Here is a 22,761-nt window from a genome sequence, read left to right on the forward strand (position 1 = left end):
TTTAACCACACCCCCTGACGGCCCGAGTCCCGTGACCTGCATGGTGTAAACACGCCGCGTCCACCAAAAAGTTGAAGCAGGGGAGATCCAGCATTGTCAAACAGGAGAGCTTGACTCTTTTACTTCTCTTTTACATGATTCTAACGACCACCACATTATCGGTCGATGTACATATGACCCTGGATCCTTTCTCTTAAGTTCACCTTTTCGATGAACCCGTGGGACTAGTTAGGGTTCGTGGGTACCAGAGGATGGAGGTCGCTTCGCAAGGGGTGTCAAATGGCCTCGCTCCGCCAACAACGTTCCCGACTACGGATCCAACTATCGTTGTCCAACACCTGGCGGAAGTCCTCCAGGGGACTCTAGGGGCGCTAAGGAAAGATTTAGAGAGCACCGGAAGCTTGCTGTCAACGTCAAAATATTCGGAAACACTCCAAAGATGCAGTCGATTCGCTTCCGAGTCGCAGACCGCGATCTACGCTCACAAGGAAGTCGCTGAAGTGGAGGACACTAATGGAACAGAAGAGGAACCTTGTATGTAATGATGCAACCTCCAACGCTGATGCTAGGATTGAGAAGCTGACGAATTTCTCATTTTTGTTGAAGCTTCATCCACCCAATACATCTACACTCTTAACTCGGAGATATCAATAGCATCAAATACGGTTGCCGCAGTCGCGTTTCTTAAATCACCATCGCCACTTGATCCCGCGATCCCTGTCTCATCACAGGTCCAGGTTCTCACATTACCGGGGTTTTCTGCTTCGAGTAACACGGCCATATCTCAGGGCCCTGCAACTTCACCGTATGAAGTCCTCCATTCCTTTGTCCATCTCGCCCTAGCGCCATATTTTGAAGCGTACACAAGGGGTCAAGATGCTTCCAAAACGAAAGGAGACGCGGACGCCAAAACTGGTGTACCAGGTGCGAAGAAAAAGATCGCCGAGCTCGAACTTAGCCTGCTGCATCTTCAGCAAAATATAGAAATCCCGGCTTTGAACCTCCCCATGCATGAAATAGTGCAGTCGGCATTAGATGAGGCCCAACTCCGAGGCGTGAAACCGTCGGTAGAGCTTGTCCCAGGTGCTGTGCTCGAGAACCACCTTGTCATCAACAGTATTCAGAGTACTGTTAATGGGTGGATCAAGTCTATTCAAAGTATCACAAAGATGTCTCGCGACCCTGAAAGCGGCTCTGCGGCTCAAGAGATCAACTTTTGGCTCGACATGGAAACTGCTCTTGAGGGGATCGAGGCCCAACTTCAAGCGGATGGGGTTCAGCTGACTATGGATATCCTCCGACATGCTAAACGTTACCAAGCTACCCTGAGTTTTGTCGCAGATACCGGTCTAAAGGAAGCTGCAGAAACGGTGCAGAAATACAACCAACTGCTTCGCGACTTTCCTCTTCCAGAATTACAGTCAGCAACATCTCTGCAGAAGGTCCAGGAGGCGTTGAACTTGATATTCGCACATTTGAACAAAAAGCTCCGCCTTTGCCCGTACCCGATCAAGCGCGCTTTGTCTCTTGTAGAAGCCATTTCCGGAGATCTTGATTCAAGAATACACACTTTAATCAATGGCAAGGCGATCATGCATCTTGACTTTAAGGAATTCCGCTCTTTAATGCGCGCCGCCCAAGTAGTATGGCGTGCATGGGACGAGAACATCAAGGAATTCACCAACGTCGCTCGTGATGCCATGAGGCGTCGAAATGAGAAATTCATCCCCATTAAAGTCAGGTCGAAACATGCGGAGACACAGGATCGTCTAAAATATATCAACACGTTCCGGACGAACCACGAACAACTTCAACGCACGATTATGAATGTCCTTGGCCCCAGGTCAACCCAGCCTGGCGGTCCTTTAGGCACTGAAACTGATACCATTGCTCTTGATGATATCGGAGATGTCGATGCTGTTGAAGAGGTGAGGCAAGCGTATGCACCACTGAAAGACGTCGATGTTCTTGACGTTTCGCCAAAAGGCACGGAGCGATGGATTCGGGAAGAGACTGCGTATAATGAAAGAACATCCCGGGTTGAAAACCTGATAATTGCACGACTTCGGGATCGCCTTGCCACCGCGCAGAATGCGAACGAGAAATTCCGTGTATTTTCGAAATTCAATGCCTTGCTGGTCCGCCCTAAGATCAGGAGTGCTATTGGGAAATATCAGACCGAATTGATCGATGATGTGAAAAAGGATATCGCTGCCTTACATGAACGATTCAAACAGCAGTATGGCCATTCAGAAGCTCATGCAATGGCGCAGCTACGAGATCTTCCACCGGTATCAGGTGCCATTATCTGGGCACGACAGATCGAGCGACAATTAGATGGGTACATGCGAAAGGTAGAAGATGTCCTTGGAGAAGACTGGGATCTTCATTCCGAAGGACAGAAGCTACAAGCCGAAAGTAACATGTTCCGTAAGAAGCTCGACACTCGACCCGTTTACCAAGCTTGGCTACAAGATGTTCAAAGACGAAATATCACGATATCTGGACGATTATTTAACATTACTCGCAATAGGGCTGCTGGTAACGCCTTCGAACTTGTCGTTAATTTCGACGCACAAATAATCGCCCTTTTCAAGGAAGTTAGAAACCTTGTTTGGCTAAATTTCCAGATTCCTCACGCAATCAACAGCATATCCAAGGAGGCCAAGCGTGTATATCCTTTTGCGATCAGCTTAATGGAAAGTGTCCGAACGCTGCACCAGACTATTCGGGCGATCGCATCGATGTCACAAGCAACCATACTCCTGAATGGGTATCAGAATGATGTTCAAGCTCTCATCATGAAGGGCCTGCCACTGCGATGGGAATCATTCATCCACTCGTACGAGCTTCATGTCAAACAGGGCATTGCCAACGGCTCTGTGGACCCTTCTGTTACACCCGCTCGAGGCGAAAGCAAGCATGTTCAGTTTGTTCGAGAATTTGCTCTCTCAGCATCTGTGTTGCAAGCTAAATCTGCCACATTGACTTCTATCGACGAATCCGTTCAGAAAACTATCCTTGAACTCAAGTCTTGCCCTTACGAGGCCGATGCCTTTCGTCAGCGTCTTGACCAAATTCAAATCGCCGTTGACAAACTGAACTTGGAAAATTATGCTAATCTCGGGTTCTGGGTCGCTAACTTGAACAACATGGTCGAGTCAATTCTACAGGATCGACTACGTAGAGCGATTCGGCACTGGATCCGATCATTCCAGGAAGCGAAACATGAACAAGCTCACAAAATTAGCCATGGAGAACTTTCCGATTCAGCAGAAGAAGCTCAAATCCAGAACATCCAGTTTCCCAACCTCCTTCACGAGATATCGATGAGGAATCAAGTTATGCACCTGGATCCCCCATTAGAATTTGCGAGAGCCAATTGGTTCTCTCATTTCGATCAATGGGTTGGGGTTCTGTGTAACTTGGAAAGAATAAAATCGTCGAGATATAAGATGTCAATCCATGCAGAAAAAGCTCGTCTTTCTGAAACGCATTTCTCTGCACTTCCTCAATATTGTGCCGATGAATTGACAGAAGTTTACTCTGTGGTGGAAGCTAGACTGCAAGAGATTTCCGAATACATTGAAAAATGGCTGCAGTTCCAATCTTTATGGGATCTGCAATCCTCATATGTTTATGATGTCCTTGGCGATGACCTGTCACAATGGTTACAATTACTTCAAGAGATTCGCAGAAGCCGCGCAACTTTTGATACGTCTGAAGTTAGAAGATCTTTTGGTACTATTAGGATCGATTATGAACAAGTTCAAACTAAGGTCAATGCGAAGTACGATCAATGGCAACGGGAAATATTACTGAATTTTGGTGGAAAGCTCGGGACCCGGATGCGAGAAGTTTATGCCGAACTCCAGGCTGCCCGAAGAGACCTCGAGGGACAGTCGTTAGAAGCATCGTCAACCGCGCATGCAGTGTCATTCATTACCATTGTCCAGCAATGCAAACGCAAAGCCCGGGTGTGGGAACCGGAGGTCGATCTTTTCCGACAGGGTCAGGCCACCCTTGCTCGTCAGCGCTATCAGTTCCCCAACGACTGGTTGCACGTTGAGCAGGTTGACGGTGAATGGCTAGCTCTCAATGATATACTAGAGCGTAGGAGCAAGACGGTCCAAGACCAGACCGACGCTTTGAGGGCCAAGATTACCGCTGAGGATAAAGTAATCAACGACAAGATTGCCGAGATTATCTCACAGTGGAACGAAGAAAAGCCTGTATCTGGCTCCACTCCTCCCGAAGAGGCATCCAGAACACTTAGTCATTTCCAATCCCGTCTGGAAAGCTTGCAATCCGAATTTGAGATGGTCTCAAAAGCAAAAGAAGCGCTTGATCTCCCTAGTAGCCCCGAAACCGCTCTTGCTGCCATTCTTGAGGAGGTTCAGGATTTTATGGCTGTTTGGGCTGCCCTATCAACTATCTGGAAAAGCCTGAATGAGCTAAGGGACGTTCTTTGGAACAGTGTCCAACCTCGTAAGCTTCGACAATCTCTCGATGGGCTTATTAGAATGACGAAGGAAATGCCTAGTCGAATGAGGCAATACGCTGCGTTTGAGCATATCCAGAACATACTCCGCCAGCTACTGAAGGTTAATCCGTTACTTTCCGACATGAAATCCGAAGCGGTGCGCGAGCGACACTGGCAAAAGATTTTCAAGGCCCTCAAGCCGGGAAAACGGTTCTCCCAAGTTTCGTTGGCTCTTGGTGATGTTTGGGATCTGAATCTTGCGGCCAGCGAGGCGGTGATTCGTGATATCATCACTCAAGCGCAAGGAGAGATGGCCCTCGAAGAGTTCTTAAAAATGGTTCGCGAAACGTGGCAGAGTTATTCGTTGGACCTTGTGAACTACCAGAACAAATGCCGTCTGATCAAAGGCTTCGATGATTTGTTTGCGAAATGTAGTGAAAACTTGAACTCTCTTCAGGCGATGAGACATTCACCGTACTACAAAGAATTCGAGGAAGAGGCTACTTCCTGGGAAGATAAGCTAAACCGTGTACACGTGCTTTTTGATGTCTGGATTGACGTTCAGCGACAATGGGTCTACCTTGAAGGTGTCTTCACTGGAAATGCGGATATCAAGCATCTACTGCCCCTGGAATCCGGCCGTTTTCAAAACATAAATTCGGAATTCTTTGCTGTGATGAAGAAAGTCTATAAATCGCCGTTTGTCCTTGATGTTCTGGCGATTAATGGAGTACAGAAGTCCCTTGAAAGGTTGGCTGAGCTCCTCAATAAGATACAGAAAGCTCTCGGTGAATATCTCGAGCGGGAGCGTGTGTCCTTCCCTCGCTTTTATTTTGTCGGTGACGAGGATCTATTGGAAATCATCGGCAATAGCAATGATACCCTTCGTGTTGCGAAACATTTCAAGAAAATGTTTGCTGGATTGTCCGGACTAGTGATGGATGATGACGGAAATATCGTCGGATTTACTTCCAAAGAGGGTGAAGAAGTGAGGCTGAAAAAAGAGGTCTCTCTGCTTAAGTCTCCCAGAATCAATGATTGGCTCGCGGCCCTTGAAAATAGCATGAAGTCGACCCTGGCGGAGCTCCTTGCGGAAGCCATTGAGCAATTCGAGTCTATTTATTCAGCCACGGAGATTGACCAAACCGCTTTTAGTGATTACCTCGCAAATTATCCAGCGCAAATCGTTGTCCTTGGAAGTCAGGTTGTATGGACCAATGCAGTCCAAAAAGCCCTCGAGGACGGTGGTAGCGGGCTGCAAGCTTTGTACGATTCTGAAGCGAGAGTCCTCGACCTTCTAGCAGTTACTGTCCTTGGTGAACTGGATCCGATTACACGAAAGAAGTGCGAACACATGATCACCGAGTTTGTTCACCAGCGCGATGCTATTGCGAAGTTGATTGATAATAATGCTTCGTCCCCGACGCACTACCTGTGGCTACTACAAATGCGCTACGTTTATCGTGCTGAGGGTGACTTTTTGCAGCGCCTTCACGTCCAGATGGCCAATGCGAAATTGGACTATGGTTTTGAGTATCTCGGTGTTCCCGAACGGCTTGTTCGCACCCCACTTACTGATCGGTGTTTCCTCACCCTTACTCAAGCGCTGTGTCAGAGGTTGGGTGGCTCTCCATATGGCCCTGCAGGTACCGGTAAGACCGAATCAGTTAAGGCACTCGGGTTGCAACTTGGCCGATTCACTCTCGTGTTCTGCTGTGATGATACATTTGATTTCCAAGCTATGGGTAGGATCTTCTTGGGTATCTGCCAGGTTGGTGCTTGGGGATGTTTCGATGAATTTAACCGCCTCGAGGAAAGAATCCTTTCCGCAGTATCTCAGCAGATTCAGAACATCCAAATTGGTCTGAAGAATACTGATGATGAAACGAAGGCTCAAATTGAGTTGGTTGGGCGTCGTCTTCGTGTCAATCCTAATACCGGAATTTTCATCACGATGAATCCTGGTTATGCTGGTCGTTCAAACCTGCCGGACAATTTGAAGAAACTTTTCCGAAGTGTCGCTATGTCTAAACCGGACAAGGAACTCATTGCTGAAGTCATGTTGTTTTCCCAAGGTTTCAAACAGGCTAAAGCACTGTCCCGGCAGACTGTTCCTTTCTTTGATCACTGCTCAACTCGCCTCACAAAACAAGCGCATTATGATTTTGGCCTTCGAGCCTTGAAGAGTGTGCTTGTGAGCTCCGGTGGTTTGAAACGTCTTCGCCTTGCCAACTCCGATGGTGATATTGGACCCAATGAAATAGTCGAACCACAAATTATCGTCCAGAGCGTTCGCGAAACAATTGCGCCTAAACTCATTCGTCAGGATGTTGAAATGATGCTGGAAATTCAGGCTGAAGATTTCCCTGGCGTTGAGTATGTGCCTGCCAACTTTGAAAAGCTGACGCAAGCTATTCGCGAGATCGCTGTTGAGAACCATTTCGTTGCAACAGACACATGGATCACGAAGACTCTACAGTTATACCAAATTCAAGGTATTCATCATGGCGTCATGATGGTTGGCAGGTCTGGATCCGGTAAAAGTTCAGCTTGGAAAGTTCTCCTACAAGCCCTACAAAAAGTCGAAGGCATCGAAGGTGTTTGCCACGTTATTGACTCCAAGGTCATGTCCAAGGAGGCTCTGTACGGGAATCTCGACAGCACGACCCGTGAATGGACAGATGGTCTCTTTACTGGCATCCTAAGAAAGATTGTGGACAATCTACGTGGTGAAGATTCCAAACGACATTGGATCGTATTTGATGGCGACGTCGACCCAGAATGGGTTGAAAATTTGAACAGCGTGTTGGACGACAATAAATTATTGACATTGCCCAACGGTGAACGTTTGAACCTCCCACCGAATGTTCGCATTATGTTTGAAGTTGAGAACCTCAAGTATGCTACTTTGGCCACTGTCAGCCGATGTGGTATGGTGTGGTTTAGTGACGATACGGTGACTCCGAATATGATGGTGACAAATTATATTGAATCCCTGAAAACAAGAACGTTCGAAGACCTCGACGACGACACTGTTCCTACTGGCCAAGCGTCTGCTAAAACCCTGGACACCCAGAAAACACTTGCATTGTTTCTTGACCAGCTACTGCAAAGGGACGATCTTATTCTAAAAACCCTCCAGGAAGCCAAAAAATATACCCACATCATGGAATACAGCGATATACGGGCCCTTAATACGCTTTTCAGCTTGCTCAACAAGGCATGTCGGAACATTCTGGAGTATAATATCCAACATATGGACTTCCCCTTAGAAGCAGAACAGATGGATGCATATTTGTCCAAAAAGTTACTCCTCGCACTCGTCTGGTCATTGACTGGTGACTGTCCGTTAGAAGAACGAAAATCGTTTGGCGAATTTGTCACGGCACTCTCAACCATTGATACCCCCTTGCTTGGCAATTCATCATCCCTCATCGATTATGATGTTACTTTACCCAAGGGCGAATGGACAACTTGGCAGTCTCAAGTGCCGTCTGTGGAAATCAACACTCATTCGGTCACGCAAACGGATGTCATTATCCCAACTTTGGATACCGTTCGACATGAGGACGTTTTATACTCTTGGCTCGCCGAGCACAAACCCCTTCTGCTTTGCGGCCCACCGGGATCCGGTAAAACCATGACGCTGTTCTCTGCCCTTCGCAAGTTGCCGAATATGGAAGTTGTTGGCCTTAACTTTTCCAGTGCGACTACACCAGACCTGTTGATTAAAACTTTTGAGCAGTACTGCGAATATAAGAAGACCCTTAATGGCGTGATAATGTCACCAAGCCAAATTGGCCGTTGGCTCGTTATTTTCTGCGACGAAATCAACCTTCCAGCCCCCGATCAATACGGAACACAGCGTGCCATCTCTTTCTTGCGACAACTAGTCGAGCAAAACGGATTCTGGAGAACTTCGGACAAGACTTGGATTACTCTGGATCGCATTCAGTTCGTTGGTGCCTGCAACCCCCCTACTGATGCTGGTAGAACTCCTCTTGGTGAGAGATTCCTCCGTCATGCTCCTTTGATTATGGTCGATTACCCGGGAGAAGTTTCCTTATTACAAATCTACGGTACTTTCAACACTGCGATTCTCAAGATCATTCCTATGCTTCGTGGTTATTCTGAAGCTCTCACAAAGGCTATGGTCCAGTTCTATTTGGAATCTCAAGCCAGGTTCACTCCAAAAATCCAACCCCACTATGTCTACTCCCCAAGAGAGCTTACCAGATGGGTTCGTGGCGTATACGAGGCTATCAAGCCACTTGAGAATCTATCCGTTGAAGGCCTTGTTAGGATATGGGCTCATGAAGCCTTGCGACTATTCCAGGACCGACTCGTAGAGGAGGATGAAAGACAGTGGACCGCTGACAGCGTCAGGCGCATTGCCTTCGAGCACTTCCCAACTATCGATGAGCAGCAAGCGTTGAAAGCCCCAATTCTTTTCTCGAACTGGCTTTCGAAACATTATGTTCCGGTAGAGCAGGAACAACTCCGCGAGTTCGTGAAAGCAAGACTGAAAACTTTCTGCGAGGAAGAGGTGGATGTGCCTCTAGTGTTATTCAACGATGTATTGGAGCATGCGCTACGTATTGATCGTGTGTTCCGACAACCTCAAGGCCATCTTATCCTCATTGGTGTGAGTGGAAGTGGTAAGACGACATTGTCTCGCTTTGTTGCCTGGATGAACGGCCTCAAAGTATTCCAAATCAAGGTACACGGCAAGTACTCAGCGGAAGACTTTGATGAGGACCTTAGAAGTGTGCTTCGCAGAGCTGGCTGTAAAGGAGAGAAAATTTGCTTTATCATGGACGAGTCAAACGTCCTAGATTCAGGCTTTTTGGAACGCATGAATACACTTCTCGCTAACGCCGAAGTTCCTGGTCTCTTTGAGGGAGACGAATTTGCATCATTAATGACTGCTTGCAAAGAAGGAGCTCAACGACAAGGCCTTCTTCTGGACTCGCAAGAAGAGCTTTACAAGTGGTTCACCCAGCAAATCGTCAAAAATCTCCATGTTGTGTTCACCATGAACCCTCCAGAAGACGGGTTATCCTCCAAAGCTGCCACTAGTCCAGCACTTTTCAATCGCTGCGTACTCAACTGGCTTGGTGATTGGTCTGATCAGGCTCTATACCAGGTTGGCTATGAACTTACACAATCCGTCGATCTCGATAAACCAAATTTCATTGCCCCGGATAGTATTCCTGTAGCTTATCGAGCTCTCTCCCTCCCGGCGTCTCATCGTGATACCGTCGTTAACTCGATGGTTTATATTCACTATTCCTTGCATCGGTTTAACCAACGCCTGCACAAGCAACAGGGCAAAACTACATATCTCACGCCTCGACATTATCTAGATTTCGTTGCGCAGTACGTCCGGCTCTTTAATGAGAAACGCGAAGACCTAGAGGAACAGCAACGCCATCTCAATGTTGGCTTGGAGAAACTCAGGGAGACCGTCGACAAAGTCAGGGACTTGAGAGCAAGTCTAGCCCAAAAGAAGAGTCAACTTGAGAAGAAAGATGCAGAAGCCAACGAAAAACTACAACGAATGGTGGCCGATCAACGGGAGGCGGAACAGCGTAAATCCGCTTCGCTCGAAATTCAAGCAGCACTCGAAAAGCAAGAGCAAGAAGTTGCCAAACGAAAAGAGATTGTACTCCACGATCTTGCAAGAGCCGAGCCCGCCGTCATTGAAGCCCAGAAAAGTGTTAGCAATATCAAGAAACAACATCTTACAGAAGTTCGTTCTATGGCGAACCCCCCTGCGGGCGTTCGTCTTGCTTTGGAATCCGTGTGCACGCTTCTCGGTCACAGAGTGGACAGCTGGAAAACCATACAAGGTATTATTCGCAGAGATGACTTTATTGCCAGCATTGTCAATTATGATAATGAAAGGCAGATGACCCGCGGCCTTAGAACCAGGATGAACAACGACTACTTGTCGAAGGAAGATTTCACTTTCGAAAGAGTTAACCGTGCTAGTAAAGCCTGCGGCCCGCTCGTTCAGTGGGTGGAAGCGCAGGTTAATTATTCTGAGATCCTAGATCGAGTAGGCCCGCTCCGCGAAGAGGTCATTCAGTTAGAAGACCAGGCACTCCAGACAAAAGCCGAAGCACAGGCTATTGAGAACACGATCAACAACCTTGAGGATAGCATTGCAACATACAAAGCCGAATACGCAGCTCTTATCAGTGAAACTCAGGCAATCAAAGCAGAAATGTCAAGAGTGGAGTTTAAAGTTGATAGAAGCGTTCGTTTGCTTGACAGCTTATCCTCCGAACGTTCTCGATGGGAGGAGGGAAGCAAATCTTTCGAAACCCAAATTTCTACTTTAGTGGGAGACGTTCTTATTGCGGCCGCTTTCCTTGCATACGGTGGGCTGTACGATCAGCAGTTCCGCAAGGCCATGATTGATGACTGGGTAAATCAACTAGCACAATCCGGTATCAACTTCAAACCACACAATCCAATCACGGAATATCTCTCCAACGCAGATGAAAGGCTATCTTGGCAGGAGAACTCTCTTCCCGTCGACGACTTGTGTACGGAGAACGCAATCATTCTCAAGCGGTTCAATAGATATCCTCTCATTATTGACCCGTCCGGTCGAGTTACCGAATTTTTACAGAAGGAGAGCAAAGAACGAAAACTAACTGTCACAAGTTTCCTGGATGACTCGTTCATCAAACAACTTGAGAGTGCACTACGATTTGGCAATCCCATCCTCATCCAGGACGCTGAACACTTGGACCCGATCCTCAATCATGTTCTCAATAAAGAGTACCAGAAGACCGGTGGTCGTGTCCTCATCCAACTTGGAAAGCAAGAAATTGACTTCTCGCCGGCATTCAAACTCTTTTTGTCGACACGAGACCCATCTGCCTGCTTCCCTCCTGATGTATGCAGCAGAACCACATTTGTCAACTTCACGGTCACCCAAAGCAGCTTGCAAACTCAGTCTCTCAATGAAGTGCTCAAAGTAGAGCGTCCTGACGTCGATGAGCGGAGAACGAACCTTATCAAGCTCCAAGGCGAATTTAAGATCCATCTTCGTCAGCTAGAAAAACGGCTTCTTCAAGCACTTAATGAGTCCCGCGGTAACATTCTAGACGATGATAACGTTATCGAAACACTTGAAACGCTAAAGAAGGAGGCAGCCGAGATTTCGAACAAGATGGTGGAGACAGAGGGTGTGATGACAGAAGTCGAGAATATTACGCAGCAATACAATGTCATTGCCAGATCATGCAGTGCTGTCTTCGCTGTTCTCGAACAGCTTCACCACCTCAACCATTTTTACCAGTTCTCTCTCCAATACTTTATCGATATCTTTAACAATGTCCTGCACAATAATCATCGTTTATCCCAGGAGAAGGATCATGCCGCCAGAGTCAATATTATTCTACGTGATCTTTTCATCACTGCATTCCAGCGAACATCTCTTGGCCTGCTTCAGAAGGATAGAATAACTCTAGCTATGCTCCTAGCACAGGCATCTCCATATCAGATGGACAGGAGCATTATTGACGACATTCTCGACCCGACTTTGGAAGGATGGGATGTCTCAACGGCTCCTAAAGCAAAGGATATCGTCATGTCCAAGGCTTCCCAAATGGTTGTTTTCAAGAACATCATTCCAACTATTGAGGAAGAAATCTGGGAACAGTTCTTCACTGAAGAAATTGCAGAAAATTTCGTCCCCTCTGTCTGGGAGGATAGCACGGAGGCTTTTGATCGGCAACTTCGCTCCCTCCTGCTTGTGAAGCTCTTCCGAATGGACAGGTTTGTCCCTGCTGCGGAAAATTTTGTCGTAACAGTATTTGGACGATCGCTATTTGAAGACAGTGGAGATCTCAAGGAAGTCGTTGACCAAGTAACAGCCACCACTCCGATTGCGCTCAGTTCCAGCCCCGGATTTGACGCTAGTTACAAAGTCGATGGACTTGTCGAGCGAATGCATGCCACTTGCGCCAATATCGCCATGGGATCTAACGAAGGCCTCGAGAGCGCAGACAAGGCAATCAACAATGCGGCCGCAACCGGAACTTGGGTCTTGGTCAAGAACGTTCACCTCGCACCATCTTGGCTGCAAAGTTTAGAGAAACGACTCGATTCACTCAAGCCGCATGCTAACTTTAGACTCTTCCTTTCGATGGAATCGAGTCCGAAGATCCCCGTAAATCTGATCCGAGCTTCAAGAGTCCTGATGTACGAACAACCCGCTGGAATCCGTGCCAACATGAAGGATTCCCTCTCTTCTTTGAGCTTGAGGGCGAGCAAACCACCCGTTGAGAAGGCTCGTATCTACCTTTTGCTATCGTTCTTACATGCTGTTGTCCAGGAGAGACTACGATATGCGCCAAGTTTGGGATGGAAAGGCTTCTGGGAGTTCAATGACAGCGACGTAAGTAGTGTTTCGTTTGTATTGCTTGAGATTTTATGCTGACGTATTATGCCTTTGTAGTACGAGTGCTGCGCCTTCATCATCGACACCTGGGTGGCGTCAGTGGCTCAGGGCAGATCCAACGTTGCACCGCAAAAGTTCCCTTGGGACTTGCTTCGCACGCTAATCACTGAAACGTATGGTGGGAAGATAGACGATGCTGAAGACTTGAAGCTGCTAAATGATCTTGTGCGAACGTTTATGACACCAGCAGCGTTCGAGGACGATCATAAATTGATTCCGGGCATCGAAGACGAAATTTTACTGCTGCCCTCGACAACCGGTATCCGCGATTTCAACGAGTGGGTGAACCGGCTGCCGGAGCGAGAACCACCTACGTATCTGGGACTCCCTGGCAATGCCGAGAAGTTACTTTTGGTTGGTCATGGCAAACGCATGATTGCCAACCTAGCCAAGATTACGACGTTGTTGGATGAAGGAGAACAACTGATGATCGAAGCGGCTGCGATCTAGCAGGGTGAAAGCGCAGCGTGATCGCAATTGAAACGGGCACACTCGGCGACTATTGTCTCTCGTACCATTTTCACTTTCTTCCTTTTTTTCGGGTCTGGGTTCATGGGTAATGGAACTAAGGGATTTGGAAGCTTTAATCCGCTCGTTTTCTTTTCGTTTTCGCCAACATTTTGGAGGCGTTCCGGTTGCATTTTTGATTGCCCATCATCTCGTCCTGGTTTGGTGGATACCCGCGAGTTACTTGCTGTTGACATTTATCAGCTCCATCGAGAGTATTTTCCTTGGTGCACTGGTCTTCTAGTCTCCATTTTCCCCTTAATTTGTGTCCATTGCCCTTTTGTCTACTTCTCGCCTGTTGTTATATCCTGAACTACATTTCCATCTCCTTCGTCGACTTGTGTTTTTAGCTAAATGGTTAGATTTGACTTTACTTCAAGATTTGTATTAGTTGGGAACGACTGTGTAGAGTTAATATAAACATTTTTTTGCCGGAAGTTTTTGACTCCTGCTGCGGAAATATCCAGTCGATAAGAGTGCTGCTCTCAACGTTCTTGCGGGGGAGCCCCTTGTTTTAAAACTCTGCGGGAAGCCTGGGATTGGGGTCAGACATCAATCCGAAACAGCGGAGGCCCGCCGAACGTCTTCGCCCTTCCCTTGTCACAGGATGGTTGAAGATCAGAGATCGCTTGAGGCTAATCCCCATCGCCGGATCCAGTGAGCCCGACAGCGATGAACGGGTGCCGCAGAGGTGGCCGCCGGACTCTGCCAATGGAGCCAAAGAGGAGACAAGGAGCTGCTGATCCCTTGGCGGCGTGACGCAAGCTCCAGCGGTTGCGGATTGTGTTTTCTTGCATTCTCGCCCTCTTGGCCCCGTTTGGGGCTTTGTTTCAGCTCGCTGTCGAGGCGTCTCTTTGGTGAACCTTCTCGTTTGGCCCCGGACTTTCTTTTTTGCCGTACGTCAACGAAGCAATGAGCGATGGTGATTGGAACCCGTCCCGCAGCTGGAGGGCGGGGAAGAGTGGAAAAGGGCAGACTCGACTCGGGATATCCTCAGGGCTGATTTTCCCCCTCCCCTCCACGGAGGTTCTTCTTTTTATGTAAAAAGAGGGCCAGGTTTTGACTGGGTTGGGGTGATTTTTTCCGTTTTTCATTTTTATTTTTATTTTGTTACGGCTTTTCTTTGTGGGCTATCATTTTGGTTACTTATCTAGCTATCGACTCCCGGCCAACTTGTTTGGGGGTTTTTCCTTTATTTCTTCACACAGAGATTTTTTTTTTTTTTTTCTTTTTGGTGAATGAAAGCGAGGCCCTGAGGAGCTTTTTCCTGTTTTAATTCTTTTCAACATATTAACTACTCTATTCCCGGCATATCGCCTTCTCGCTGGAACGATTTTAGTTTTCTAATTGTGCCCTTGACCCGGTGCCTCGAGGTCTACGCCTTCTTACCCGACTTTCTGTTATTGATGTCTTCGAATTATATACACTCCAGCCTGGATTGCTGTTCGAGCTTTTCCACAAAATGAAGCGGCCAGCGAAGTTAAGAGAATTACGCCTGTCTCCCCATTCGGTACCGTCACAGTCAAGTTCGGTTCTTTCCCGTGTGCCTTTGCTTTATAGCAGTGATGATGGGAATGGAGCGAGGTTGCAGCATTGGACCGGGGGAGATCAGGTCCCAGGGCTACTTATTCCTCTAGGTGAGTTCTCCAAAGCCGGCTGCAGGTGTGATTGTGCATACTTTGAAGGCATTGCGCAAATATACGCAGCTCTTTCAAGCCTATGGAACTCTAGTAGCATTCCATTGTTGGCCTTGGGTAGCTCGACGAACTTGTCTAACTCGAATTGAAATACTAGCCTTTCTTTCTTACCTACGTGCAAACCTTCAGATCTGTGCCGCCGACCAAGAAGATATTTACAGTCCGTCCACTCCTATATCAATTTTGAACACACCCAAAACACTCAACCCGTCTTCACGTTTCTCTCGACATCCACTTTCAACGGAGCTTTCCTCCGATGACGCAACTATCCACATATCATCAGACCCGGCGTACTTAGATGAGAAAACAAGCTATGCTTCCGAGATAGATCCTCTACTTGCGGATCTTCCCATACAAATATCGCAGGCGACCACAGAAGAAGATGCTGCTGCAGCCCTCGAGCTGATTGCAGAAAGCATCTCCCAACAACGTCAAATGGCGGCAAAGGCCATTATCTTCCACCCACTGATTTTAGCAGTTTCGATTCTTTTCTTCCTAACTAGTGTGAAATTACTATATACCGGATCGTTGAGCGATGTGATACTTATGATGAGTACATGGGTCGGCTATAGTGTCATGCTGCTGCTCATAGTCAAATCCATGCTACGGGGATATTCAGATGTGATTGAAAGAGTTGGAAGTTGGCCATGGCTGTCGGGGAACTCGATAACCGGTGCCTCGCACAAACGAGATGAGATCCTGGTGGCCAAGGAAAACGGCGAAGTAGTCGGGGTACTTGTCCTGAGAATCGCAAAGGCGATGACTTCTCCCGACATGCTGGGCGTTCGACCAAGGTCATCAAGGCGGAAAAGCTCCGCGAGGTGGACGGGTATTATTCGCGCGTGGACGGTTAAGAGGACGTATCGCTTTCGAGGTATTGGGACACGCCTCTTAACGGATGTTGTGGCTAACTGTCGACTACGAACATTGGACGGGCCGATTTTCGCTGATGATCATGCAAATTCGGTAAAGCCACTACCTATGATGTTTAATACTGTGTTTGAGAAGCAGGAGAAGTGGGCTCGGGCGTTTTTGGAGCAGATTATATTGGCCAAGAGAAGTCGTTGAGCTTACGGAATACACGATGGAGACATTTTTAACGCTCCTGGTTATTATCCCTTCGCGCAAGGTACTCATTTGAAGAGTGACATGGATGAGTGAGGAGATTGGAGTTTCTTGGGATTTTTTGCTCCATTTTGAAAATTGGGTGGTTTCTACTCCGTACTTGAGGATGATATTTAAGTCTATGCAATATACCCTGATCTAGCGACCCACATGCAAAATATTTTCAAGATACCAAGTCTGGAGTGTATATACGGCGTAGAGCATGGAGTTTTCTTAATCTGCTATTTTCAACCTAGAATAAATAAAGCAAAGATCCCCAAAGGAAGCCATTGTCACGCGGTGCTGTCACTTTGTCACTCGAACTCATGCTCCAACCAAGGATGCCCATGTTGGTTCAACCCGCATGTACCCTTGATCTACCATTCTGTTCCCGGGTCTCAGCTTTCACGCTCCTGTTGAAGCAGTGGAGGTGTGTTTCAGAGTAGCAAGGGTTTGGTTTGGCACCATGCTTCTTTCCTTTAGAGTTGGGATTCGCCCCCTGTTTATCCTGCTCCATGGGTGTCATCGGCGACACAGGGAGTTGGTTACACAAAGAAACTCAGTGTTCAATATTGACACCTCTTGCTTGGAAAATGCTTGTTGACTTACATACCCAAGCCCAACAGCTTCGGTAAATAAGGTGAAATACTCCGTAGTCGTAGTTGAAGAATTTTAAAGAGGTCTGCGCACCGTTTCTCGGCTGGGTCTTAAATTCAACCGCCCAAGCATGGCAGCCTGCAGGAATACAACGTTGGCGTCACTAGATATCCAACTGTCGTAAGCTCTGGTGGGCCCATTATTAACTGACTACTCCGTACGGAGTAACTAGATAAAATAAGCAACGTGAAAAGAGTCGAATGCCTGTCAAATGCCTGGCTTGTGGATGTACGGAACACTCGCACACCAAGATTCCTCCGGTCCTCTCAGTGCAAGCTATAAAGCATTTTCGCGACTTTGTCGATAGCATGCAACCTCTCTGCGAATGCATATCTTGGCTACATGGGAGTGTCTTTGTTGCTCAGCACTCGAGGAGAAGTTCACGCTTGACGCCGGACGGTCGGAGAAAAAAGCTGAACCGACGGCGGGGGCGGGCAGCTCGTATTCTTATCAAGGCTGCGCTCCGGCATTGACGATGCTATGTCGGTCAACATGATGAAATATTGTGTCAGGTCAGGATATACCCGCGCATATCCTACACATGCCTGTAATAAGGAATCACATCACCGGATCTGTGGATTGATGGGTAGAAACAATGGCCGACGGTTCAAGGGGTGAGAATCGTCCATGGATCCTTGGAGCAAACAAGCAAACGGCGACCCCCCATCCATTGAAGCACGGGACTTTTGGTGATATAACTAGTCGTCCTCATCTTGACCTCGTGATAGTGGGATGGCCCTTGAAGCCTTGGCCAGCATCTTTCCAAGCCCCATTCTGAACATATTGTGCTTTGCTTACGGAGTACTCCGTACACCAACTCACAAATTTGACTTGTGAGAAATGCTTCTGAGATACCACAGAGTAGCCGGTTATGGAATACCCTGAAGATACGACCAAAGGACGCTTCAAGCCACCAGCACACCGAGAGGTGCAGCGAGCGCGATCTCGACCACACGGTTAGCCCACTGACGTCATTGTCGGGGTCACGCTGGCAGCTGGTCTCACGAGCAGGTGATGGCTTGAGATCGCCGGCCGCAGAGAAATGTGCGGGTTTATTCAAACCCTACTGCTCGACTCCGTGTCAGTATTATATTCCATAGCCGTGTTTGCCCCGCAGCCATGGCGTATTCATATCTTCCATATCCTTCTCATCCCCCATGTTGGCCTTCAGAGAGTCTCAGATCCGACGTGGAAGAAATCCAAAGAGACTTTCCGCCTGGCTCTCGGTATCAAGAGTGGGTCTCTACCGGTGGAGAGACGATCTACTGCGAGCGGAGCCGAGTATCAGGACGTTCCCCATCTCGATACCAAGACGCGTTCCTCCGATACTGTCATGGACCTGAAGCTTCTCCACGTAAGTTGGACTTTGTTTACGCGTTAGATGGGTCCACCTGGTCCATTCTAGATGCTGGTGGTGCGATAGACTACTTGCTCGAGAGATGAGACTGACCGTGTTTCAAGGTCGTTCGCTGCTTTCTCGTCGGTGTTCCCCTAGGTCTAGATCATTTGGGCCGAGGTCTCGTGGAAGAAGCCGTGGGCGCCAGGGTTTTGAACCCCCTAGGTTGAGTCGACGGCGGGACCATGATCATTCGGAGTCTGAATCCTGTCATGGTGGATCTCCAAAAGCCGAGAGAAAGAATAGGTTTAAAGATTTGACTCCATCCGGCATACTGGCTGCGGCAGGCAAAAAGGCCTGTGACTTGTATAGATCTTTGTCGCGCGGCCGGTGTGACGATGAAAGAAGCAAATCCCGCTCTTCTCACAGACGTAGAACCAAAAGCGTCTCTGGTTACTGCCCTGGAGAGTTCTATAGCTCTTCGGAAGAGTATGAGTACTGCTCTGATGGATACCGTCCACGAAGATCATGCTCCGTGCCTTGTCATGACTGCAACAGTGATGGATCAGACCAGTCTTCCAGCTCTTCTTCAGACACAAGCTCATCTTCCGGCTCCAGTACCGACGAGGCACACACTCGTCGCAAGATACTCGGGAAAGGGTTATTCGCTGCCGGCCTCGCCACCGTGGCCACGATTCATGCCGGTCACGAGCTCTACGAGAGCCGAGAAAAGCGTAAAGAGCGGCTGTTAAAATTGAGCCAAGGCAAGATCAGTCCCGCGGAGGCACGCAAGCAGCGGCTGGTGGGAAATCTGAAAGACGTGGCCACACTCTCAGTTGCGGCGTATGGGATCAAGAAGTCCATTGACGGGTGGAAAGAAGCTGTGAAACATCATTCAGAATACACGGCATACAACAAAAAATGCAGGGAAAGGGCAAGAAAACGAGCCCAGAAACGAGCTTTATCCATTGATTCGATGTGATGAGCACATTTTTGTGTTATAGATTATTGACCCTTTGCCTTTTCATCAAATGTGGACAAGCCTCCCTGCTAAGTTGGGCTGCGATGATGATGACATGGATTTTTGATGCCTTATGTGTAATGTGACTATGATATGATACCAGTTTTGCTTTATATCTTTGTTAAAGGCCTGATCTCCGAATACAGTGCGTAAATAACATCATATCTGTTAACAATCAAATATGTCGCATGGTCTACCTATTGACTTGCCAAGTACGTAACCCTGCTCGATAGACATAAAAAAGTAAAGAAATGATATGCCTTATATCGAACACAAATCCCAGTAAACATGCTCCACCGACATCAGAAATTTCGTAAGCCCAGTTGGCCCAAGATCACAAACAGACCACACAAAACCCGGTGACCGAAAACAGCGTCGATAGGTTTAGAACAAGCTAAACAATCACTTAAGTTTAAGCGTTGTGCCAAAACCATAAATACGACTCCCGATCTGCAGGAGGATTGGGTCTCATTAGCCAATTGCAATACATATGATATGTATGTAATTAATGGGTAGAAGGGATGCGGAATGAAGTTATGTACTTACCCTCTGCAAAACATAAACAACCTTCCCATCAAGCGGTTAGTAATTATCAGCCTAGCATTGCTTGAGCCGAACAAGGGAAGCTTACGTCTTCAGTTGTAACGGTCTAATATAAGTTAGTCACGGCATGATAGGTCGAACTCTGCGTCATATATCATCCTAAAGCACAGCGGTGACTCACTTTTCTCGTTTTCGAACTTGAACCTCCCGATTCGAGAACTTCGACAATTTGTCTGATGATCTGGGTATAGGATTAGAGGAAGGCCAAAGTAGGTAATATCTTTTGAGAGTCGAGTAAGCCTACCATTCTCAATCGATCCAGGAGAACCTCACGAGCGGTATCGTAGATGCTTTTCTGGATACGTTTGACGCCTCCACGTCTGGCCAGACGGCTAAATAGACAGTGCAAAGGAGTGAGCAAAGTAAATACTTGCAGGCTCACATAAAAGGTGAAAAAGGACTACTGGTCCTGGAGAGAGATGCAGCAAGCATTCTGACATACCGGATAGCCGGGCGAGCTGTGGCAGCCTTTAGCATCAACGTCTCTCACAAGAAAGCAAAATGACAAAGTCATTGCACTTACTGATTCCGATAATGTTGTCTCTGGATTGCTTCCTGCTGTATATTGGGAAAAAAAGGGCATTAGCAACGCTCTCTCGGCTTTGTCGTTCGACCCGGGACCCAAAGATTCCACGCTACCCGGTTCAGATGGCGCCAGCAGTTGGCAAGGGAGGGATTCGAACTTACTAGCGTAAATGAGTCAAGTGTTCCATTCCCTTGGAAGAAAGTGGGCGGGTAGAGTATGGAATGGTCATGGTGTAAAATACCCTTGTGGAGTTGTTCTTGGAAAGGGAGGAATATGTTGACTTTTTGAGCGATGAAGGGAAGGGGGTAACGAGGTTCGGGGACGAGAATGAAAATGAAGAGAAAGAGGAGGATGAAGGGAAGGGGAAAAGGATCAAAAGGAGGGAAAGAAAGCCTTTTTGGCCATGACAACTGTTGTGTTACTCGCAGCAGATGTGCTGCTTGTCGCCGAGTACGACTGGGAAAAGGAGGCTGGGCCTTCCAACGTATGAACTCAACTAGGTGTTGGTAAACACTTTGTGTAGACCAATGGGCAAGGAGAAACTCCAGAAATCCTCACTCGACAAAATTATATATCATTTGAAGGACAATTAGATCTCCCAAGGAGATCTATATTTTCACTAGGATTAAAATTGTTCTAATAATGATAAAAAGCGAACGGATTGTCTCGTTCAGACATGCCAAAAGACAACTCTAACGCCAATCCAACCAGCCAAAAGGATAGAGCCAAGCCGGTCTCTAAGTCTTCTAAGATATAAAGGTTGCTTCGGAATAAAGAGTCCCTTCTTCGGTGATCTCCGTATCTCCAACACGGAGTTTCAGACTCAGCTTCTCCTGAGGAGAATACTATAACTTGTATCAGCATGCAACCACTCTCAAGCTTGGGGGCACAAGAAAAGCCATGGGATAATGCCAACCTGGTAGATATAGGGTCTTGTCCCTGCAACACTGCCAACAATTGACTTAATGAAACCAGGGACTTCTGCCATGACATCGACTCTATCAAGCCTCTGTCCAAGGGGGCCTTCAAGGACGGCACTAACTTCCTTGTCGTCCTTGTTTTGGCCAGACCATGTAAATTTGATAGTCTTTGGCTCTGGCCAGTCATTTTCCGAGTCCTTGACGATCTCCCCATGCGATGCCGTATTCGAAGTCCCTGCATATATGATTTCCCCGTCTTTCGCGATGCCGCCAACATTGACGACGGTCGATCCATAGGATGGGGGAGTGGTATACTCCATGATGATGGCAGAATATGTGGGGCTTTGGAAGTTGGCAAAGTTCCATCTCGCAGCTAAGTTACGTATGAGCAAAATGTAAAATAGAAGCCGGGTGGGAGAATAAATGAAAATACCGAGATGATGGGGTTTCATTCCCTGCAATGCATGCACGAAGAATCCCCTTCCACTACAGTTTATTTCCCGCTCCGGGGTTATAATGGTCCCTTCGACTTTGCATCGAGGCCAGAAAGAGTGACGCATGCTACCCCAGGGTCGTTCGGGGTCGGTACCAAAATTCGATGTACCATTGGTCCCGGCGACAAAGCCTGGGGCCACACGGGTCATGGTGAGATTGACAAGGCTATTCTCATTGAGGGCGGACTTGATGGTGTAAGAAGTACCGTCCTCACTGAGGGTTATTGCAACATTGTCGCCGCCGAATGACAGCATATCCTCGTCAAAGATGTGATTGTGGATGGTATCGGAGTGCCACTTGTGCGGGATCTGGGGGTCTGTGGAGTAAATCTTGGTGTTGAGATGGCATGTCGTATGAAGTCCGCTGCAAGAAAGACACATTGTTCAGCATAGGACTTGATTAAGGGCGCCAGGCACTCCTTGAAGGATTCTCACGCGACATTGCTGTAGATCACTTGGACCATTGCCTGATCACCTTGGTCGGACGTAATATAGAACGTTTGAGTCTCCACACAAGTGGACTGCATAGCTTTCCATTTCATGTCATCCTTTTTCAGCTCCGAATAGGGAGCTGTCTTTGTTTGTTCTGCGACAGACTGGATCGCAGTGGGGCCATAGATGGGCTCTTGGGTACCAGCGACAGTGGCTAAGCTAAATACAACACAACGTAGTTAGTTGCCGAGAAGAACCTTTTTTGATAGTGCTTGCCACAAAGAATATTCTCACGTAGATTTTAGCCAGTTCATGGTGATGGAGTGGTCAGGATTGTTTGATCACGCTACGGAGGAACCTGAGGTTGGGCAGCGAGAGATCAAGATTTCGGGAAACGGAGGTTGCAGGGAAGCTGACGATGTCAGGGACCTGGGTAACGGAATAAATTTATTCCGAAACATAGCAGCCCATGATTGGATGCGGTAAGCGCGATCCTCAGGCG

General features: G+C 47.7%; 6 protein-coding genes across 6 annotated transcripts; 3 read left to right on the plus strand and 3 right to left on the minus strand.

Annotated features, from left to right (window-relative positions):
- Positions 1–139: 139 nt before the first annotated feature.
- On the plus strand, positions 140–13,907 carry CIMG_09183 (dynein heavy chain, cytoplasmic). The gene is made up of 3 exons (XM_001239561.2): positions 140–534; positions 607–12,899; positions 12,960–13,907. Exons 1-3 carry the CDS (start codon positions 252–254, stop codon positions 13,410–13,412), a joined length of 13,029 nt encoding a protein of 4,342 aa, XP_001239562.1. The 5' UTR covers positions 140–251; the 3' UTR covers positions 13,413–13,907.
- Positions 13,908–13,983: 76 nt separating this feature from the next.
- On the minus strand, positions 13,984–14,563 carry CIMG_09184 (uncharacterized protein; the record flags this gene model as incomplete). The annotated part of the gene is made up of 2 exons (XM_001239562.2): positions 13,984–14,292; positions 14,333–14,563. The coding sequence occupies 2 exons, from the start codon at positions 14,561–14,563 to the stop codon at positions 13,984–13,986; spliced, it is 540 nt and encodes a 179-aa protein (XP_001239563.2).
- On the plus strand, positions 14,284–16,467 carry CIMG_09185 (acetyltransferase). The gene is made up of 2 exons (XM_001239563.2): positions 14,284–15,106; positions 15,264–16,467. Exons 1-2 carry the CDS (start codon positions 14,932–14,934, stop codon positions 16,232–16,234), a joined length of 1,146 nt encoding a protein of 381 aa, XP_001239564.1. The 5' UTR covers positions 14,284–14,931; the 3' UTR covers positions 16,235–16,467.
- A 1,529-nt stretch (positions 16,468–17,996) lies between these two features.
- CIMG_09186 (uncharacterized protein) lies at positions 17,997–19,481 on the plus strand. Its single transcript, XM_001239564.2, has 2 exons — positions 17,997–18,281; positions 18,389–19,481. Exons 1-2 carry the CDS (start codon positions 18,047–18,049, stop codon positions 19,243–19,245), a joined length of 1,092 nt encoding a protein of 363 aa, XP_001239565.1. The 5' UTR covers positions 17,997–18,046; the 3' UTR covers positions 19,246–19,481.
- CIMG_09187 (histone H4) lies at positions 19,434–20,803 on the minus strand. Its single transcript, XM_001239565.2, has 8 exons — positions 20,575–20,803; positions 20,411–20,445; positions 20,330–20,345; positions 20,132–20,219; positions 20,009–20,068; positions 19,916–19,933; positions 19,831–19,851; positions 19,434–19,734 (listed from the first exon to the last, which is right to left on the minus strand). Exons 1-8 carry the CDS (start codon positions 20,640–20,642, stop codon positions 19,687–19,689), a joined length of 354 nt encoding a protein of 117 aa, XP_001239566.2. The 5' UTR covers positions 20,643–20,803; the 3' UTR covers positions 19,434–19,686.
- Positions 20,804–20,964: 161 nt separating this feature from the next.
- Positions 20,965–22,622, minus strand: CIMG_09188 (survival factor 1). The gene is made up of 5 exons (XM_001239566.2): positions 22,554–22,622; positions 22,263–22,478; positions 21,767–22,191; positions 21,330–21,706; positions 20,965–21,258 (listed from the first exon to the last, which is right to left on the minus strand). Exons 1-5 carry the CDS (start codon positions 22,571–22,573, stop codon positions 21,160–21,162), a joined length of 1,137 nt encoding a protein of 378 aa, XP_001239567.1. The 5' UTR covers positions 22,574–22,622; the 3' UTR covers positions 20,965–21,159.
- Positions 22,623–22,761: the final 139 nt, after the last annotated feature.

The sequence above is a fragment of the Coccidioides immitis genome (genome assembly GCF_000149335.2).
Source record: "Coccidioides immitis RS genomic scaffold supercont3.5, whole genome shotgun sequence".
Classification (NCBI taxonomy): Eukaryota; Fungi; Ascomycota; class Eurotiomycetes; order Onygenales; family Onygenaceae; genus Coccidioides; species Coccidioides immitis.

What these genes read in the sequence shown, in the direction of transcription:
- CIMG_09183 (XM_001239561.2), top strand. Translation starts at nt 252, where the DNA reads ATGGAGGTCGCTTCGCAAGGGGTGTCAAATGGCCTCGCTCCGCCAACA. An exon ending in TGGAACAGAAGAGGAACCTT is followed by an intron (nt 535 to 606) that starts GTATGTAATGAT and finishes TTTTTGTTGAAG; the next exon opens with CTTCATCCACCCAATACATC. An exon ending in GGGAGTTCAATGACAGCGAC is followed by an intron (nt 12,900 to 12,959) that starts GTAAGTAGTGTT and finishes ATGCCTTTGTAG; the next exon opens with TACGAGTGCTGCGCCTTCAT.
- CIMG_09185 (XM_001239563.2), top strand. Translation starts at nt 14,932, where the DNA reads ATGAAGCGGCCAGCGAAGTTAAGAGAATTACGCCTGTCTCCCCATTCG. An exon ending in AGGGCTACTTATTCCTCTAG is followed by an intron (nt 15,107 to 15,263) that starts GTGAGTTCTCCA and finishes TTGAAATACTAG; the next exon opens with CCTTTCTTTCTTACCTACGT.
- CIMG_09186 (XM_001239564.2), top strand. Translation starts at nt 18,047, where the DNA reads ATGGCGTATTCATATCTTCCATATCCTTCTCATCCCCCATGTTGGCCT. An exon ending in TGGACCTGAAGCTTCTCCAC is followed by an intron (nt 18,282 to 18,388) that starts GTAAGTTGGACT and finishes CCGTGTTTCAAG; the next exon opens with GTCGTTCGCTGCTTTCTCGT.
- CIMG_09187 (XM_001239565.2), bottom strand. Translation starts at nt 20,642, where the DNA reads ATGACCATTCCATACTCTACCCGCCCACTTTCTTCCAAGGGAATGGAA. An exon ending in CACTTGACTCATTTACGCTA is followed by an intron (nt 20,446 to 20,574) that starts GTAAGTTCGAAT and finishes CCCAATATACAG; the next exon opens with CAGGAAGCAATCCAGAGACA. An exon ending in TTGTTTATGTTTTGCAGAGG is followed by an intron (nt 19,735 to 19,830) that starts GTAAGTACATAA and finishes ATCCTCCTGCAG; the next exon opens with ATCGGGAGTCGTATTTATGG.
- CIMG_09188 (XM_001239566.2), bottom strand. Translation starts at nt 22,573, where the DNA reads ATGAACTGGCTAAAATCTAC. An exon ending in AATGAAACCCCATCATCTCG is followed by an intron (nt 21,707 to 21,766) that starts GTATTTTCATTT and finishes TACGTAACTTAG; the next exon opens with CTGCGAGATGGAACTTTGCC. An exon ending in CAAGACCCTATATCTACCAG is followed by an intron (nt 21,259 to 21,329) that starts GTTGGCATTATC and finishes TACAAGTTATAG; the next exon opens with TATTCTCCTCAGGAGAAGCT.